The sequence below is a fragment of the Scleropages formosus genome, chromosome 1, assembly GCF_900964775.1.
Source record: "Scleropages formosus chromosome 1, fSclFor1.1, whole genome shotgun sequence".
Classification (NCBI taxonomy): domain Eukaryota; kingdom Metazoa; phylum Chordata; class Actinopteri; order Osteoglossiformes; family Osteoglossidae; genus Scleropages; species Scleropages formosus.
This window is the reverse complement of record NC_041806.1, coordinates 49,946,024-49,964,654: the sequence shown is the minus strand read 5'-3', so window position 1 is coordinate 49,964,654 and position 18,631 is coordinate 49,946,024. Positions and strand designations below refer to the sequence as shown.

The window sequence follows — 18,631 nt, the reverse complement described above, 5'->3', positions numbered from 1 at the left end:
TTTTTTTGATAAATTATCTTTTTTTTTTTTTTCTTTTTTTTGCAACTTTTATTGATGCTTTCACCTTCTGTAAAGCTGTGAGATATAAATCTTTTTATCTCATGGTATCTAGAGTGAAAAAACACATTTTCCAAAAACCGTTAACGTATTGAATGTGGAGGTCTGCACTGTTATGTAAGTTCTCCTTTCTGTAGACTTGTATTTGTGTGTTTGGTTGTTTTTGTTTGTTTTTCACTCTGTGTGTGTGTGTGTGTGTGTGTGTGTGTGTCTGTGTGTGTGTGTGTGTGTGAGAGAGAGAGAGAGAGAGAGAGAGTGAGAGAGAGAGAGTGAGTTGACTGCATGCCCTCACACCGTGGTTTCAAATTTGGTTTCATTGTGTGTACTAGACGATCTTTTAAATGGAAATCTTAAAGCCTTGTCACTCACATTGTACCAGTGAGGATGAGGAGGGGTTAGTGTTGATATTCAGATTATTGCCTGCCTCTGCCAGAAGCCCCTCTGTGTGTGACTCTTACCGAAATTGAGAGGAGTAATTCTTTGAAAAGGAAGACTTATTTACCACAGTGTGCATTTTTGAAAGGATCGTACATGAAAAAGCAAAGCGTCCCACTGCCTTCTAGCTCATGGCAAACAGCTGCCTTTGAATGAATCAGACACTGTCCCTCCTTGTCTTGTGCTCTTTCCACTATATGTCTCTGCACAGACCTCTGTTTTGTTTATATACTCATACATACATTGCCACATTTAATAATTTTGCATGTACACAGCCTGCACTTCCATTTAGGGCCATTATGGAAGCTGTGTGCAAGCACTGTGACTGAAAATGACTGCAGGGAGAAACTGACTCATTGAATCAGAGTTGTCTCCTTTTCGTTACAATGCCGAGTCTGTAAATCAGTCACATCTTGGAGACTGTAGACAGACAAGTGGAAAGCGGTGGATGGAGGGGCCCGGCTAATCCGAGGTCACATGCCGTATGATGAAATTAAGGCTGCGGTTCTGCATGGATCATACTTGACATGCTCATTTGGCTCATGTTCTCTGCCTCTTCAGAACACAAAAGGCTCTCGATTGAACTTGGTCCTCAAAGTGCAGGAGGGCTTGTCACTGAACAGAGGAGGGCAGGACAACCCGGCATCTCTGTCTGCTGCTGTTTCGCTCAGTTGACACACACTTCTTTATTCAAGACATTTTCATATTCGGTTGAGATCCTTTTGTGTCTTTAAAGATACTCGTAGCTAAAGCGGTCATTTAAATGAGTAATTGAAGCTTGAATTTCAGATCACATTATTTACACAGCTAAACAGTGAGTTTATATTAAAAATAATTACTGTTTAAGTTTGTACTTGCAGCAGGCAGGCATATAAGAGGAGGCCTCATTGAAGCTCTGTTGCAACTGTGCGTCTATTTCTAACATAAGGTTTTAAAATGGATCACAGATGAGTTCTGGTGAATACACACATCGTTGCTGTCTCATACTTGTGTAGTACATAGCGTGATAGTGCTGCTAATTGATATTCATGTGTGTATTGATACACAAATTACCTTCCTTATTTAATCTGTTTTTTCTTGGACTTTAGCTTCTGTAAAGGGTTCTGTTATCTTCTCAATACTTCATTATATTTTAAAAGGTTAAGTGTAATACACTCGACACCATATTTATTCATCTGTCCACTGGCACTGAAAGAAAGAAACTTGAGACTGGTAGTCCACAGGCATCGTTCATCACTGTCTTTTCACGATCACAGTCTTGGACAGCTGAAGATCCAAAGGTGTCAGGTATTATCCCCCTATTAGGGGTTCATAAATCCATCTGCTTCATCGTTCCGATCACAGTGTCCTTTCAGACTCCGGACAGTAACTTTCTGTACTCCACGTCTCTTGATGCTGAACATATGGAGATGTGCTGATGATGGAGAGAGGTTATTTTGAGATTCCTTGCTGCTGGTTTAGACCAGCACAGAACAAAGACCTTTTTCATAAATACACAAATCTATTACTCATTCAATCTCTTTGGATAAATTGCAGACTGTCAGATTTATGATGAATAAATAACTGAGAGCCTGACACTTTTTAAAGTATGTTTTTCACTGTTTTGCTTTTCTTGACTTGTTCATCTTGGACTGTTTAAAAAGTTGGAGGAGTACATGAGCCAAGCAGACAGTCTTGGTTGAAGGACGCACTGCATTTCCTAATTACAGCCCAGGAAAGCAGAGTGGGTGTTTTCAATGTTGGGGGAAGTTAGGAGGAGTGTGTGGCGCGAGTTGTTCTTAGGGGTGTTTTGGGGAGTGCACTGGGCTCGTTTGAAGCAGTGTGTTGTATTTTGTCTCTGAAACCGCCGTGTCCCGCATTCTATTATTGCTACGCAATTCCAGACAGCTGCTCCAGGGTCTTCAAGTCACACAGAGAATCCTCTGAGACGCCCCGATGATCTGGCTGCTGATGCAAAACCAGCCAAGGAAATCTAATTTGCATAAATCTGACAGGTTTAAGATTATTTATTTGATGTCTGCTGGTAATTACATCAATGACATAAAATGTCTTTGTTCATTTTTGGTGCACTTTTCTTGCATAAGGATATGTAAATATGACTCAACACTTGTAGTAAAGTGTATATATGTGCGTGTGCTTGTGTTCGAAAGATTGTGTGTCTGTATGTCTCTGTGTACTTAAGACTGTATGTATCTGCCTCTGTGCATTAGTCTGTGTAGAGGGCACCATCAGGAAGTCATCAATGGATCTCTGTCTCAGATTAGTGTGCATGTGTGACTGTAGATTAGTTGTTTATCTCCAAATTTGTGTGTCTCTACAGCCATCAGACTCAGACCACCTGCTGGGATCACCCGAAAATGACAGAGCTCTTCCACTCCCTTGGTATGCTACACAAGACCAGACCCGAGTTGCCACAGTGACTTTGTTATACAGAACTTCCCACAATCCACAATGACACACGTCCACTATCATCAGGCGCCATGGTGACTCTGACGTCTAGATTTACTGATCGTGGAAACACTAAAGAAGGGGCTTGTTGAGAGCACAGCTGAACAAATATTGAGCAAATCCTTAGAGGAGGAATTAAACCCAGTGATCAAGCTTTTCGGATCTCCTTATTTAATTAGACACAAATTCTGGACGTTGCCGTGGAGCCCAAGCGCTCCCTGAAAGACATCTCTGGGGTCCCAATGAGGCCAATAAACAGCCTGAGAGGATGTTTTGGGTAGCAGGAGGAGGTGCCCGCAGCCGCCGATCGGCCCTCTCTCCTGCCTGTTAGATGACAGCCGCATAAACTGTGACATTCCACTCACATTAAAACAGGAGCGTTTCTGGGTCGTGTTTTCCCCCCCCTTGCATTTTGGGAGTGGAAAAGCTATTTTTGGCTGTTTTTATTCTTTTGCATTGAGGCGATCGTTTCAGCTTGTTATGATTTCTGAACAGTGACTTGTTTCAAAGCGTAGAGGGATCTGCGAAGCGCTGGTCCGTTTATGTAGTCTTTGCAAGCTGCCGGGTGGTTATTGCTTTGCACGTTGAGCCTCGACATTCTATTCACCTGCTCTTTAACCTATAACCGCACCAAGCTGTGAGGAATTCCCCACCTATAGTTGTCGGGGGAGGGGTCAACCAGCAGGAAACTCTCCTCCAGTGGGTAGCAAACTCACTTAATGTGCACCCAGGACTGGGGGAGTGTTAGGCAAAGGGCAAAGTGATGGGCCAAACTTTGTCCTCACCAGATGGGCCTAATTAGAAGAGGCTCCTTTTCACTTGGGCCAGATGGTGGGGCAGGAGCCTGGGGCATCCAAGCAAAGTTGTGGTAAAGTGGCCCACTGAATGCTGTCGGGAGCTGGTGAGAGGGATTTTTGTGTCCACGGCTCATGTTGGAGCCGCCTTATGTGCCTGAGGCTAGGGTAGGGGGGAAAAACAAAGCAGTGAAGATTTCTTGTCATCTCTGAATTCCTCCATTACATGCTGTTTTCTGTACTTGACCAGCCAGGAGGATGTGAACTTTGCCATAAAGTATAGCAGTATTGTGTGTGTGTGTGTGGTACTGTTTTCTGTAATTAATTTTTATTTTTGAATCTACAGGTGACCTGAATCATGTGCGCTTCTCTGCCTACCGAACAGCCATGAAGCTTCGACGGCTGCAGAAAGCTCTTTGTTGTAAGTGTCCAGTGTGTCGCCCAGAGGGCCCTGTACTGTAAAGGTCCAGCCCCCACTCCTAACTCACCCTCCCGCTGCTGTGATATGCTTCTCGCTCCCCCTTCTTTTGGCCCCAGTTTCCTGCACATCAAAGATGTCTAATTTAAACTGGGTTTAAATAACCCGGTTACTGATGAAAATGTCCTCATTAGGTAATTCAAATTACCCCCAGTCCACACTGGTACCTCATTTGCTGCCATAGTAACAACCTTGATTTTGGTTTTACTTTGAATTTAACAGCTGGTTTTTGCAGTCTTTGTTGGGAGAGTTGGGCTTGATAGAGCACATATCTGGATTACTGTAATATTTAAAATTCTGACATGATGCATTTTTGATGGAGACATTAAAGTGGGTCAGATGCAGAGGATCCAGCCCTGAATTCTCCTGGAATCCCCTGTGAAATGCCACCAAGAAGAGTGAGAAGTGACAGTATTAGCAGGTTTCTGTACAGCATCATTATTAATCATCTGTAGGTGTTGAAGTGCTGATTTTTTTTTTTTTTTTTTTTTTTTTTTTTTTTTTTTTTTAATGTGTGTGTGTGAATTGTCTCTCTGTTTTTCGGGGGGGTGCGGTGGCGCAGTGGGTTGGACCACAGTCCTGCTCTCCGGTGGGTCTGGGGTTCGAGTCCTGCTTGGGGTGCCTTGCGATGGACTGGCATCCCGTCTTGGGTGTGTCCCCTCCCCCTCCGGCCTTACGCCCTTTGTTACCCGGTAGGGTCCGGTTCCCCGCGACCCCATATGGGACAAGCGGTTTTGAAAGTGTGTGTGTGTGTGTGTGTGTGTGTGTGTGTGTGTGTGTTTTTCAGGGGTTCAGCGACAGTGCTTCTCTTTTCTCAGAGTTATTTGTTTTTTAGTTTGTTTTGCAAGCACTGAATTTGCTCCTCCATCTTTTGCATTTCTAAAAGTTTGGGCCAATATTGCTTTTATTTACATCTCGTAATAACTGTGAGCTTGTGTCTCTTGTTCTCAGTCCCTGGTGTAGGGCTTGTTTACAGGACAAGAAATGCAAAGCATTGAGCTAAAGTTGATCTTGCTGTGTGAGGCCTTCCTGACAGCGCTCGTCTTTACCATGTTCCACTTGCTCTTAGGGTATGTGGACAGGACATCAAGGTTAAGGGAACCATCGCAACATTTAATAACAAAAGAAGAGTGAGCGTCACAGCAAATCTGTGAAAAAATGTCATCAGGATGAATGCAAAGGAAAGAGCCACGCTCACACAACTTCTGGAAGCTCAGATGATGTTTCCCTAGGCTGAAATTATGCTTCACGGTGTTCAATTCTTCATCACTGTCTAAGGAGCTTCAGAACATAAAAATCAGCATATGGCCAAAAGGCTGACAAATTGCAGTGTAATAAGTGTTTTTTTCTTGCTGTTTTCGTATATGTGATTTTGCTTTATTTGGACACATGATAGTTTTTATCGGTGTTTCATCTGTGACTTTAATCATGGGTTACAGCAGTTTGTCATGTTGACAGTTTGGCATCATTGTTTTACTCATGCAATTAGCTTATATGCTGGAGTCAGGCACCTGCGGGTGCCTCACTGCCAGCAGGGAGCGCACGCTGTGAAACACATAAGCAGTAATCCTATTTAACACCTAATTAGGTTACACTTGTGCCGTTAGCCTCTGCATTATAAATCAGTGCTCCGCAGCCTTGCTCTCGGACAATCTCACTTCCTCCGATGGAATTGGCCTTCTTTCGGGGGCTTGCTGCATTTTTCTCACCCAATAGGAGCATTAATTATTCCCACAGCTGGTGAAGGAGTAAGCCATGGTTGACAGAGAAAGGAAAACAAAAATAATGAGGCGATTGCTTTGACCAAACAAAAGTCTTAAATAATCTCCGGCTGCAGAGTAAGCAGGAGGCAAAGTCTCGGTGTCACCAAATTGGCCCTCGTGGAGTTTTTCCACAGTTTTTTCTACCTCCTTAAGGCTCCATTCATTTTATTGATTGAGGGGATGGCATTTGGAGCAGTTTAACTTGTTTCTCTGGGTGCCAGAATCACATGAGCACATGGTGTCCTCAGACACTGACTTTAGATCAGCTTGATCATTGGCCTTTGTGCTGTGCGAAGTGCAGAAGGACACAGGGGAACTGATTTTGTGATGGCCGACTACACTAGGTTCCCAGGTGGTTTTGCTGCTGACGGCACACGTCTGTTTCTCCAGGGCTTCATTAAATCTGCAGTGAAGCCGACATGCGATGCCCTGGTCTGCCTTTCATGCGCCTGTCATGTCAATTAATGGCGAGCCACCAGCCCGTTAGAGCATGTGGGGCGGCCCTTCTCCTCTTCTCAGTCCAATTTAAAAGACAGGACGTGTTGGTGAAGAAAGGAGAGGATGGAAGGATGCAGCATGAAAGCCACCAACTAATCCCTGCATCTCCCATTTACATCCCTATCTGCTGGAGTGTAAATAATTAGAATCTGTGCACCGTGGGGGTGAGGAGGAGGTGGGATGAGGCCTGGACATTTCCCTATACATTTTTAGCTCTTGGAAGCTCAACTCTTGGGAGGTGATCCTGGTGGTCCGTCTCTCTTCTTCTATTGGCCTTGATTTCCTGTCTGATGGGCTGGATCTTCGTCTTAAGTGTCATGTGGCGCAGTTGGATTAAGGTGGCATTTTGGACTTGGTCTGAGGTTGACTCCACCAGTGGTGTGCAGCTCAGCCATACCTGGCAGGGCAGAGAGGCCGTGGCAGGTGCTTGTCTGCTGGTAGCTTGGTGCAAAGCTCCTTCAGTTTGCAATACTTTGCACGTTCCTCTCTGTCAATATGACCTGCCCACATCAAGAAGGGTTTTTAGGCCCCATAGCCTTGGGGTATGGGCTTCACAAATCCAGCAGACCTGCTCCCACCCCCTTAGATTCCACCAACAAATGCTGGTGGCCACATCTTCTCTTCCTTGCTGTGACACCACTGGTTAATGGAGAACTACCTACTGGAGAGCAGCAAGTGTTGGCAGTAGGGCCCATGTTGTCAACTCTCATGCTGTAATGTTTGGACTTTGGCAGAAGATCGTCAGATAGCATCTTCATAAGGATGCAAAATAATTTCTGTCTTTGACTGGTTGTGTTGAACAAAACTCTTACGTAGTATATTCTGGGCAGAGTTTGGAGGCCTGGAAGACTTGGTCATTAAAATCTATGAATCCCAGATATGGAAAAATGTAATTACTTCCACACTACAAACAGTGCACAGAGACTTGTGAATGTGAAGATCTTAATGCTGTCAACAAGCTCTTGGCTGATATTCACTGAATGCTGTCTGGTGACCCTTTGTCTGAGAAAGGGGTCAGCAGGGGGAGGCTAGTGCTGTACAGCCTTTTCTGTTTATCTCCACTTTCCCAGGAGAAGCAGCAAGTTGGGATCATGGTTAACAAGCTGTTCTCGTTGTGTAAATATCATTGGTTCAGGTCCCTTGTTGAACGAGGTTGTTACCCTGAACTGATTCAGTTAAATGTCCTGCTGGGGAGTTGAGTATAAAGCTGTGGATAATGTAAATACACAGTGGATCTACTGGAGCTCGGTGTGGTCCAGGACGTGTTCACCCAACACAAGCTGATCCAGAACAACCAGCAGCTCAGCGTCCCTGACATCATCAACTGCCTGACCAGCATCTATGATGGCCTGGAGCAGAAGCACAAGGACCTGGTGAATGTGCCACTCTGCGTGGACATGTGTCTGAACTGGCTGCTCAACGTCTATGACACGTATGTTCTACATGCCACGCTGACCCCAAATCCATTCCCATCATGTCTCATCGGCAGTTAGCCAGTTCACAAGAGGGGAAACTGACATAAGCTCTTGTATAAAGTGTCCTCCCTTTTCATTCTTAGTTTCCTGCAGGTTTTATGGAACTATCGATAATGTTTTTTTAATCGGTTACAATTATAATTACATAGTAATGTTCCCTAAATGGGTTCGTCCATTTTATAAAAATGTTTTCTTAAAATTTAAATCTGTTTTTCTACATGTTCCCTCCAAGGTGGATTGAGACAGTGGGCAGAGTAGGGTTGACTGTGAAGATTTTTGTTTGCCTGTGCTGACGATCTGCTTTCCCGTGTTCTTGCCCACAGTGGCCGCAGCGGCAGGATCCGAGTTCTGTCTATGAAGATTGGCCTGCTCTCTCTTTCCAAGGGGCACCTGGAGGAAAAGTATAAATGCAAGTAGCCGTGGGTTGGAACTTTGTGCCCCCTGATCTTATAACCTTTTCCACATGGCCACAAAGTTAGCTGCAGTCAAACTTGGAAACTGAGGATATTTTTCACCAAGGCCAGTTTTATAGGTTGCTTTGTCCGCCGCCCCCGAGTCTTTTTTCTGTCCTTTTGGATCAAATTTTCCAAACTCGTATTTTGATCAGGCTCTCCGAACAAAAGCCTCACTTGTCCCACTCCATAAAGGAATGTTGTCAGGTTTCTAAGCCATCCATTTCATACATTGCTTCAGGGTTGCTGAAAAGGTGTCAAACGCAACCAAGCGACACTTCTCATCCTGTTAGTCACGCTCCGTCATCTCTTGTTGGCAGTCAGCTGACCAAACCAAGGAACAGCTCGTTTATTAAAGTCTGGACTGTCGGAGAAGAGGGGGGGATATGTACTTACTGTCCATTTTTGTGGTATTTCACTAAGCGCTCCTGCTGGTGTCAGTTTGTCTGGGCCTTGTCAAGTAGCCTGTCAGCTGGAGATGTACATCCACACCTAACAGCCTGTGACACCCAGGGAACCCTGATGTGCAGATTACTCTTCCCCCGGTGGTAGTCCAGAGCCCAGGAACCTTACCTGCCTGCTCCAATTTTTATTGTGTTAACATCCCTCAGTAGCGAGTGGGCTTACAAACATTTGTTGAGTTTTTGAGCTGTGTTGTGGAGCACATGATTTTGTTTCAGGCCTCCTCCACCTTGAAACACTCCTGACCGCCAAACTCTATCTCTGAAGGAATTTATCACCCTTCAGTGAGATCAATAGCCATCTGTCCTCCTGCTATATAGAGTAACAGGCCCCACCTGACTTGGATCCAGCAAACGAGCCTGACAACTTGATTAGATTGTGGTGACACAGAATTAGCGATGTTCATACGCAGAGCTGCGTCAGCATTAAAATAACTTGCTAATTGCAGAACTGGGATGCTTATCCAGAAAAGTGCAAAACAACATTTGTGTGATATTTTGAATGTAATAATGTGCTCAGTTCTGAGCAGGGCAAAACACACTGAGGACCTCAGCCTACAGCCCTGTTAGCTGGTCTAAGCTTGTTTGTGGCAGCAAACCGAGCCATCGGCATCACTTTGCCCACTTGTAATTAAATGGTTGGTTAGTTGCCTGTCATCCAGTGCGAGGCTTCAGAGAATCTGTCAAGGTGGGTCGTCTCCTACCTGGCTCGTTATCCTCTGACTGAGCCACCCCATGTCTGGTCTGCTCTAGTTTTCTCTTTTTTTTTTTTTTTTTCTTTTTTTTTTTTCTCCTTTGGAACTCTCACAAAAAGTAGAACTCTTGCATTTTGAGCCTGGAAGATGGGGCACTCAGAGAGCTAAAAGAGCCAGGAGTTGCCTCCTCCCAACCTCCAGGCAAATGACAAGACTCTCCTCCTGTCCACATAGGCCTCTTCCACCAGGTGGCCTCACCAGGTAACACGTGTGACCAGAGGCAGCTGGGTCTGCTCCTGCATGACGCCATCCAGGTACCTCGGCAGCTGGGTGAGGTGGCTGCTTTCGGAGGCAGCAACATCGAGCCGAGCGTGCGCAGCTGCTTCCAGCATGTAGGTATCCCCGTGGTGCATACCAGTGCAGGAATGCCTTGGGCAGCAAGGGAACGCTATAATAATGTTATTATTATAATGATTCCCTCAAAACATGTAATTAAATATTTATCAAAGGGGGCTACCGTTCTGTTCTTTTCCCAGCAACGCGTTTTGTATTGGTAGTTTAATTACTGCTATAAATCATGTTAAGCTTGTTGCTGTTGTTGTTGTTTCACTCTCAATTCAGTTGAAGCCAGATTTTCTGCTCCCCCAATCTCCCAGCACAAGTTACAGTGGATCCAAAATGCAGTACACACAATCACACCCATATACATGCTCTCATTTCTATCAGGTAAACAACAAGGTAGAGCTGGAGCCACGGCAGTTTGTGGACTGGATGCGCCTGGAGCCGCAGTCCATGGTCTGGTTGCCGGTCCTGCACCGCGTGGCAGCTGCCGAGACGGCCAAACATCAGGCCAAGTGCAATATCTGCAAGGAATGTCCCATCGTGGGATTTAGGTAGGCAGACTTCCCTCCTCTAGGACTTTGACGTTTCTCCACAAAATGGATGTTTTGTCCTTTTGCTGGGTGTGGTTTCCTCTGCTGGAGGTTCCATCCAGACCTTCCACTACTTCATTAAATCTGCTTGTAAGAGACGAGGCAGGAGACAAGAGATACAGTCACCCGTTGCTGTGGGCTTTTATTTGCCCTTAGACAGGGGAGAAGGAAGGAGACGGGAAAGGGGTACCAGGGAACAGGTAGGGAGAGGCTTCGTGCTGGTCAGGGGGGCTGGAAGAGTCAGGTCAGTTGGGACGTGGGCGTCGTCTCAGGGATCAGGTTCTCCTCAGTCTCTTCCCCCTACTGCTGGGCACTGGGGAAGAAATAAGGAGTGAAATCAGCCCCAGCTGTGGCTGCTTTGGCCCTGTCTCCGCCCCCTCCCCAGGCGGCCTTGGTGTGCTACACCGCTCCACGTGGAAAGTGGACCCTCTTTCTATAAATATATCCACACGCTGTAGTTTTAAAGAGCTTAAAAAATCCACCCCCATACACTAAACTGTTAAAGGGTACCGACATCCTGAGGGTAGGTATTTATCTAAATGTCAGAGCTAGATTCATTCCTGAGCAGTTGGTCTTTGTAGGTGGGAGTGTGGGCATGCAGATGAAGGAGACACTTAGGGGAGTCTGCATCGTCCTCCAGTCCCCATTACCTTATTCACCAGTCCATATCCTCGTCTGGTATGTCCCAAGGCAGACTACCCCACTGTAGGCAATGGGAGTTAACCACATTGGCATTTGTTTTGCTCTGTCTCATGCTGTGGAGGAACCCGTCAATGCCACCGTTTTCACGGGATGGATAGAACGTGACGTCTGACGGAATGCAGCTCTTCATGCTGCCGTCAGTGATCGATGGCAGCTCCCGAGATGAGAGACAAGGGCCGCTGGATTGATGTGCGGATACTTGGCTGCGTATGGTCATGGAGATATCGAGGAGAAAAATGATTCGGAAAGTAGCGAGTGGATCTCAGAAAAGTTGCACAGTTTTATACAATGAAGAGATGGTGGTGTCCCCATTATGTCCCTGATCGGTATTAATGAGGGGCTGTGTGTGTGCACTCAGCTTCATTGTGCACCACTGATTCGTATGCTTTCAGCTTTTCAGGCCTTGTAAATCAGCTTTGTGGCTTTGGTGTGTTACTGTGAGCATATGCATTGTGTGGGTTTACTCCACTGGGCTTCTGAGCATTAACCAGAGGAGTAAATGTCACGTAATTGTTTGAAAAAAGGTTGTTATGAAAGATGGTGAAATGAACCCTGGAGAGATACCCAGAGAGAAGGTAAATAGGGAAAACACAGAATGGGTAAAACAAGCCTGAAATAGTAAACGAAGACTGGTTCTTTATAGATACCACTCTAAAAAGCATTGCGGGAATGCTAAAAACTGCATTTATAACAGCTCCTTAGTATTCATAACACTTAATGACATGTATAATTATGCATAGCACCCCGGTAAAGTGCTTTTGGAAACTTTGTAGAAGTAAAGTAAACGTGGGGAGAAATGTGGTCCGTTGTGATGGAGGTCTGCAGTGTTAGACAACATAGAGGAACTGCCAAGTGATGGAAATGAAAGGAAACTTCTACAGAGAGCTGCTCCACTCTCTCTCCAGGTACCGCAGCCTGAAACACTTCAACTATGATGTATGTCAGAGCTGCTTCTTCTCTGGACGCACGGCCAAGGGCCACAAGCTCAACTACCCCATGGTGGAGTACTGCACGCCGGTGAGTGTTTCTATAACACACACAACACATAATCGCAGCGTGACAGGGAGCTGGAGAAACTGTAACTAGGTGGGAGTTGAAAGGATGACTTTTGGACTTGTGATTGAGAATGAGCAGTTTGGGTTGAGATAAGTACGTGGGCATCTGTGATTTAGAGGTGGTGTAGAGGTTAGAGGTGTCACCATGTAATCTGAAGGCTGTTGGTTCAAATACCACTGTTCAACCATACCCTCTCAGCTCCTGTGGTAGTACCCTTAATCAAAAGACATAATCTGAATTGATGCAGTATAAATACCGTGCTGTATAAATGAGTAAATCAGTGTCAGATTGAAGAAAGATTTCAGCCAAGGAACAGTTAATAATGGGTACTAGAGTGTGTTTGCAGAAATCACTGCCTCATGTCCAATGTCTCCAGTGTTTCCCATAAAACTGTTTTTAAGTTAATGGTGAGCAGCAGATGCAGTATAAGCTAGGAAGGTTATCAGTAAAAATTTGCATCCTCTCGGTACTATGATGAAACCACAGTCAGCTGGAGTCTGTTGTCTGCTTTTGCACTAGCAGCTAATGTTCTCAGGCCAGGCAAGTCATTCACTCTGCAGCTAATGAGATGTCAGAGCCCTGGCTTCTGGGGTCTTTGCTTTCATGGTCTTAGATGATGGACCAGTGCCCTGTCTTCTTTTCCAGACCACATCCGGGGAGGACATGCGTGACTTCACCAAGGTGCTGAAGAACAAGTTCCGCTCAAAGAAGTACTTTGCCAAGCACCCTCGTTTGGGATACCTGCCAGTGCAAACGGTCCTGGAGGGAGACAACATGGAAACGTAAGTCCCACAGCTCCTTCACTTTGGGACCTTGTGCATCTTTTTTTTATCCTTGTTTACTTTGTGATGTGCTCCTTGCTCTCCAAAGGAGGTTCCACAGAGCTGATGTAAGATGGTTACAATGGACTCGATGGTTTTAGCTCTGATCATGTCATGTAAATGTGGCTTTTTTCAGAGACCCCATTGAGATACCATTTCCTCCGCATTTCCTACTGAGATTACATTACCAACAAACAAACAACCCATAAATAACTCCATGGAAACTTCAACAAAAAAGTTTGTTTTAAAAAGCAGAAAAGAAAGTTTAAGAAAGTAAATTGTCAATATTTTAGACAACTACTGCACCCTCCAGCCGAACTGCATCATTACCGTCACCAAGCTTTTATGGAGGGCTCCGGAGCACCGTGTCCAGTGAGCTGTTCAGTGTAAAACCGTACGCAGACATTATGCTTTCGGCAGGCATTTTTGGCAGGGTACACTGGCTGTGCAATGGAGGCGCAGACTGGGGCGACACACTTAAGGACGTCAGCGGCCAGATGGACCGTAATGCCCAACTGGAGCATCACAAGGCTAATGATTCCCTCACATAGCATATGGTGTCGATTTCACTAGGCAGACACCTCTACTTCTTCCACACTCGCGCTTTCTTGACAGCTGAGTGGGAGGGGGTTTGGTGTGTTTGGTAAACATGTGGCCACACAGGTTGGTCCTCCACTGTTGTCTTGGTAACAGGAATGAAATGGCAACACAAGCAGGCTAGTTGTAGAGATGAGCCCCATGTGCAAGATGTGACACTTTGTATTTGAGGACCTAACATCACCTTGCTTTACATTTCTGTATTACATCTAGAAAGAGCCTGTATAACCAGATCTGGGTACTTGACTGGCAACATGACTTGGAGCCCGATATCGCTGCTAAATATGGTTTATGGAGCACAACGACTCTCCATGTTGTCACGAGTCGACTTTGAGTTTCCTAGATACATTCTCCAGTTTATCTATTTTCAGTTGGACTTTCCTAACCTTTTGCTAAAATTTCTGTCTGTAGTGAAGCAAATGCTGCCTTTTTTTATGCATCGAGCAGAAAGACTATAGTAAAAAGCACTCAGGCAGAATAGGAGTTGGAGGCTACCTTAATTCAACTCACTTCCACAATGTTTACACTTTGTCTGGTATTCCTGAGTGTCGGTGAGAAATTTTCCACATGTTCACGCGATGGATCAGTCAACATGAAGCACTGAAACAGATTTTGTGGAGACGATGTGTCATTTGTAATTACTTTTCGTTTTGATGTAGCTCAAAGTGAATAAAACTAAAAAATATGTAAAATGGCACCAGTGTATGCATATTTTTAGGAGTCTTCTAAGGGCTCATTTTCAGGATTACATAGTGCGTCAGACAAACGGGTTGCTGATGCTGTGACGAGAAACGTCTCAACAGCTTTCAACATTTTGAGTCTGTTGGGTCTTTTTTTTCTGATCCCACAGCTGCAGAATGCTGACATGCGTGAATTCTTTGCTCAATCAGCCCTGTTCATTATTGCCTCTGTTTTGATGTAGTTGGGTGTTTCCAGAGCGACTTCCTGCTCATCGTCTTTGCAAGAGTGCATACATGGGCTTTTCGCTCGACCGGATGCAAATCACGCTGAGGGTGACAGCAGCTCTAACATTGCCTTGCAGTCGTGTGGAAACACAATTACATGCCAGCGGAAGCGGTGTTTCCTGCGGATCTCCCGGGCACTTGCTCGCTTGCTCTTGTGAATTGTTTAATAAAAATTGCAATTACTCTTGGAGGGAGGGTTCGGCCCAGCCTCTAGCAACGATGGCCACGCCTCCTGAGGATGCCCTCTCTGATATCCACACAGAACACCATCTAGCCTTCAGCCTCCAAGTCTTTGTTATCTCAACATCCTCCATCTCAAAATAAATAGATAATTATTCTTTCATGTCTATTTTTAGGATTATTGATATTCATTACTGGATTAAGCCCGTGTTCCATCAGAAAAGGCGTTTGATTTTTGTGTCTGTGACGAAAACGATTTGAAGATTAAAGGAAGCGATATGTGAAAACAAACTGGGTTATGTCAGTTTTGATTTGCACTGTGTCCAGATTTTAATTATTGCAGATGGATTTCTGTACATTTTGCGCTGTACACCAGCTGGAAATTTGTACGTTGAAATTGCACTCAGATTCTCCACGAGAAGGGTTTAAACTGGCTTAACCCTCCATGTTTCAACATCTCCCTGTGCAAATCACCTGTTACATCAGCTTTAAAGAACCTGAATGATCCCCATAGTCTTGTTCTTTTTATGAGTGACCTCTTGAGCACCCTATACTAGTTCACCTCAGCAGGTGTGCGCAGGGGTGAGTCCTCTCCAGCGTTCCTCTTGTGTGTGAAGTGGCCCTAAAGATGTACTGTGGTCTTTCCTTCTTTCCCTTCTCCCCCCGTGGTTCCTCCTGCAGTTCTGTCACGCTCATCAGTATGTCACCGGAGCAGTATGAGTGAGTATCTCTGTCCCCCTCCACCACCTGACCCCCATGACCCCACCTCACCCCCAGATGCATGATCCCTGCATGCTTCTGCACAGACCCTTGTCTCCTTGTCACCTCCTTCCTCCCTTTAATAACATCCTCCTTGTGTTAGTCCCACCCCACCGAGATCAGAAATAACATTGGCTGCTTCAGTAGATCCCAGGCATCAGGTAGAGCACTGTCCTGCTGGTGTCCTGCTGCTCTTGTCACTGCTTATGTTGCTCAGCGCCTCTCACTGTGTGTCCCTCAGGCTCTTGCAGTCGCCACGGCTGTCACATGACGATACTCATTCCAGGATAGAGCAGTTTGCCAGCAGGTATCATCGCCATGTTCACCTTTTACTCTCCCTTTCTTTGTGTGTCACATGCAGACCTGTCGATGCGGCATTGTGTTCACACACCTTCACACAAGTTTCTTCAAGCATCGTACACCTTAACGGTTCGCTGCATGTTGTTATCTGCAGGTCGCTATCATGTTCCCAGCTCATTAATGGGTTACCTTATGCTAATTAAGGCTTTTTTAAAACATAAATCTTCCTGTGTTAGCAACACCGGTGAGTTCACAGGTTAACTGCTGTTGTGCAACTGTGGGCGTCTTTCAGGAGAACAACAGAAACAGTCTCGGACAAACCTTGCTCCATCCCTGGGCCCTCACACCCCTTCTCAGGGGAGAGCGGTGCATTTGGCATTTCAGTGAAGTGAACACTTTTTTACTTAGAATCAAGTCCCATTCAGAGCTCTGAATACAGAGCCATTATTACCTTTTAATGGTCTTTGTGTTCCATGTCATGTTTTGTGGAACAGTTTCTAATTTTTTGCTCAAATCACAGCAAACTGAGCAGAATTAAGGTTGATAAGTCACCCGTGGTGCTTACAGTAGATGTTAGACGAACCAGTTAAGTTTTTATTGCCCATTTGGTGGGGGAAAACAAGTGCCCATTCTCCCGAGAGAAAGAAGGCTCCCTTTTCCAGGGAAAAGTACTCACCCTTTGAATAACACTTCCCTGTATTTCAGGTTGGCACAGATGGAGAGTTCCAACGGCTCCTTACCCACTGCCAGCAGCTCTGCCACAGAAAGCATGTGAGTAACTGGGTGCAGCGGGTTTCGCTGCAGGGAGCCCACATGCTCATCGCCTCCGCGGGGTGTCGTTGGGGGGTGTGCAGCAGAGTGATCAGCCGTGGTGTGTGGTGTCATCCTGCTGAACTCTAATTGATGTAATAGCCTGCCGCTTTGCCAAGTGTAGATTTAAACACTGTGCCCCGGACTGCCAGTGCAGATTAATGCCTCCCGCTGGCCTCCGCCTTCTGCCCTCCTCCTGCTGCCCTCTTCCGGCTCGCTGGTGATAAAATTATCCTCCGTGAGACGACTGGCCTAACACGCGAAAGGAGAGTGGAGGCTATTTCCACCCTGATAAATGTTCCTCTCTCAGGAGAGTACAATTTAGCCTACACACATTCACCTGAACAAAACTGTTTGTTGATCTCTGACTGTAGTAGGGATGGTCACCTTTACACGTGTGTTTGCGTGTGTCTTCAGTGAAGATCCAACTCATGGTGTCCATGAAGCAGGAGGTGCTCTGACTGAAAGTCTCACTTACATTAAAAGTGAGATGGTCAACCCACACATACGTGTGGGTAACATCAGGTTCTAGGTTCTACATCTGTGGCCAGGGCAGGAGTTCAAACTGAGACTGACTGGTGCAATACCTGCCCTTCAGCTGTTATAGGCCTCGGTCCCATCAAAGACAAGTGGAAGTGTTCAGTACATCAAGGCGTTATCTTCTAGGTGAATCGCTGCATGTTTTCTCCCCACCTATCAGTGTGCTTAGTAGAACAGCACTGCACAATGCCCAGTGTCAATTCTGAACATCTCATGCAGATATTTCACTGTATCTAATAGGTTAACCCCATTTCTCAAAATTGCTGAACTGGCTTCATACATGGGCTGTAAAACTATAATTTTCTGGTCAATTATTCAGTTTCTGAAGAGCAGAGAGAAGCAGAAGACTGACAGTAAAGAAAGTAAACAGAGGTCACTATAAGTCTACTGCTCCATGCTAGTTTGAAAAATTTTAGTTCTAAGAGCCCCCTCTGTCTCCTAGACACCTGTGTCACCTAGCAACCACCTAGTGCTCCATCTGCAGTTCATCCTCCTGCCTCTGTCATGTCTCAGGTCATTGCTCAGCACTGACAGAATAACTTGGAGACACAAGATTACCTTATGTATTTGAAAATTGACCAACTTGTTGATTCTTGCAGTAAAGCTCTTCTGACCCTGGTCTCATGACATCCTTCTGTGATACATAAATCAAAATGCAATTTTTGCAATTCAGTTTAACCAGCTTGTGACTGGTCTTCCACATTTCCCTTGGTGGTTTTGAAATCCATTCAAATAAAATGTGTTTTCAGTTTGCTGCTGAGAGATGAGCTCAATTGAGAAGTTCAAACACCAAATGAATCATCTTCAGTTACATTTTTTTATAAATTTTTTCGTTCTCTCTGATCGCTGTGAGGATGTTTATTTGCACTCTAACTCAACATTGAGATGATTGAGACATGACAATGTTCTTCTGCACTGCACTGGCTTCTTGTGGAGGTGGGATAAGGAGATAATTTCACTTTTCTTCCTCCAGAATGTCGGAGAGTTGTTTACTCAAAGTTGTATGATATTTTTGCTATGTGCGGTCACAAATATTGTCCAATGGGAGCACCGAGAGACAATGACCTCAGGGAGGAGACTTCAAGGATGGCTGATGATACGCTCTGGGGCAGCTCTGTTACCAAATAGTTTCTTAGTGTGCCTTCTGCTGTCTTCACTTCGCAGACCTTGAGACTTCAAATCTTTTTTTTTTTTTTTTTGGGTCACTTTAAAATGTTGGCTTAAGTAGCATCTTCATGGGCACAATTGAGGGTCCCTTCAGGTCCTCCTGTGAAAGGGAATGAGAAGGCTTTGCTGATTGTGGGCAGAGTTTCCAGTGAAGTGCCAGCTGACAGTTTTATTCCCACCTCCCCATGGTGGAATCTGTGATGTTGCATCCATGATTTTTCGTGCTTGGTGTCCGGTAACTGCAAA

At 45.3% G+C, this 18,631-nt stretch overlaps 1 protein-coding gene across 4 annotated transcripts in view; it reads left to right on the top strand.

Annotated features, from left to right (window-relative positions):
- utrn (utrophin) overlaps nt 1-18,631 on the top strand; it is a 110,192-nt gene that overhangs the window by 85,141 nt on the left and 6,420 nt on the right. For 3 of the 4 annotated variants that reach the window (XM_018730239.2, XM_018730238.2, XM_018730240.1), the window contains 11 exons: nt 2,813-2,874; nt 4,081-4,155; nt 7,704-7,905; nt 8,272-8,357; nt 9,791-9,948; nt 10,283-10,449; nt 12,096-12,207; nt 12,892-13,028; nt 15,491-15,529; nt 15,810-15,875; nt 16,574-16,639. In XM_018730239.2, the coding sequence (XP_018585755.1) occupies nt 2,813-2,874; nt 4,081-4,155; nt 7,704-7,905; nt 8,272-8,357; nt 9,791-9,948; nt 10,283-10,449; nt 12,096-12,207; nt 12,892-13,028; nt 15,491-15,529; nt 15,810-15,875; nt 16,574-16,639 (1,170 nt within the window). The remainder of the gene's footprint in view (nt 1-2,812; nt 2,875-4,080; nt 4,156-7,703; nt 7,906-8,271; nt 8,358-9,790; nt 9,949-10,282; nt 10,450-12,095; nt 12,208-12,891; nt 13,029-15,490; nt 15,530-15,809; nt 15,876-16,573; nt 16,640-18,631) is intronic. The other variant, XM_018730242.2, reaches the window with a different exon arrangement.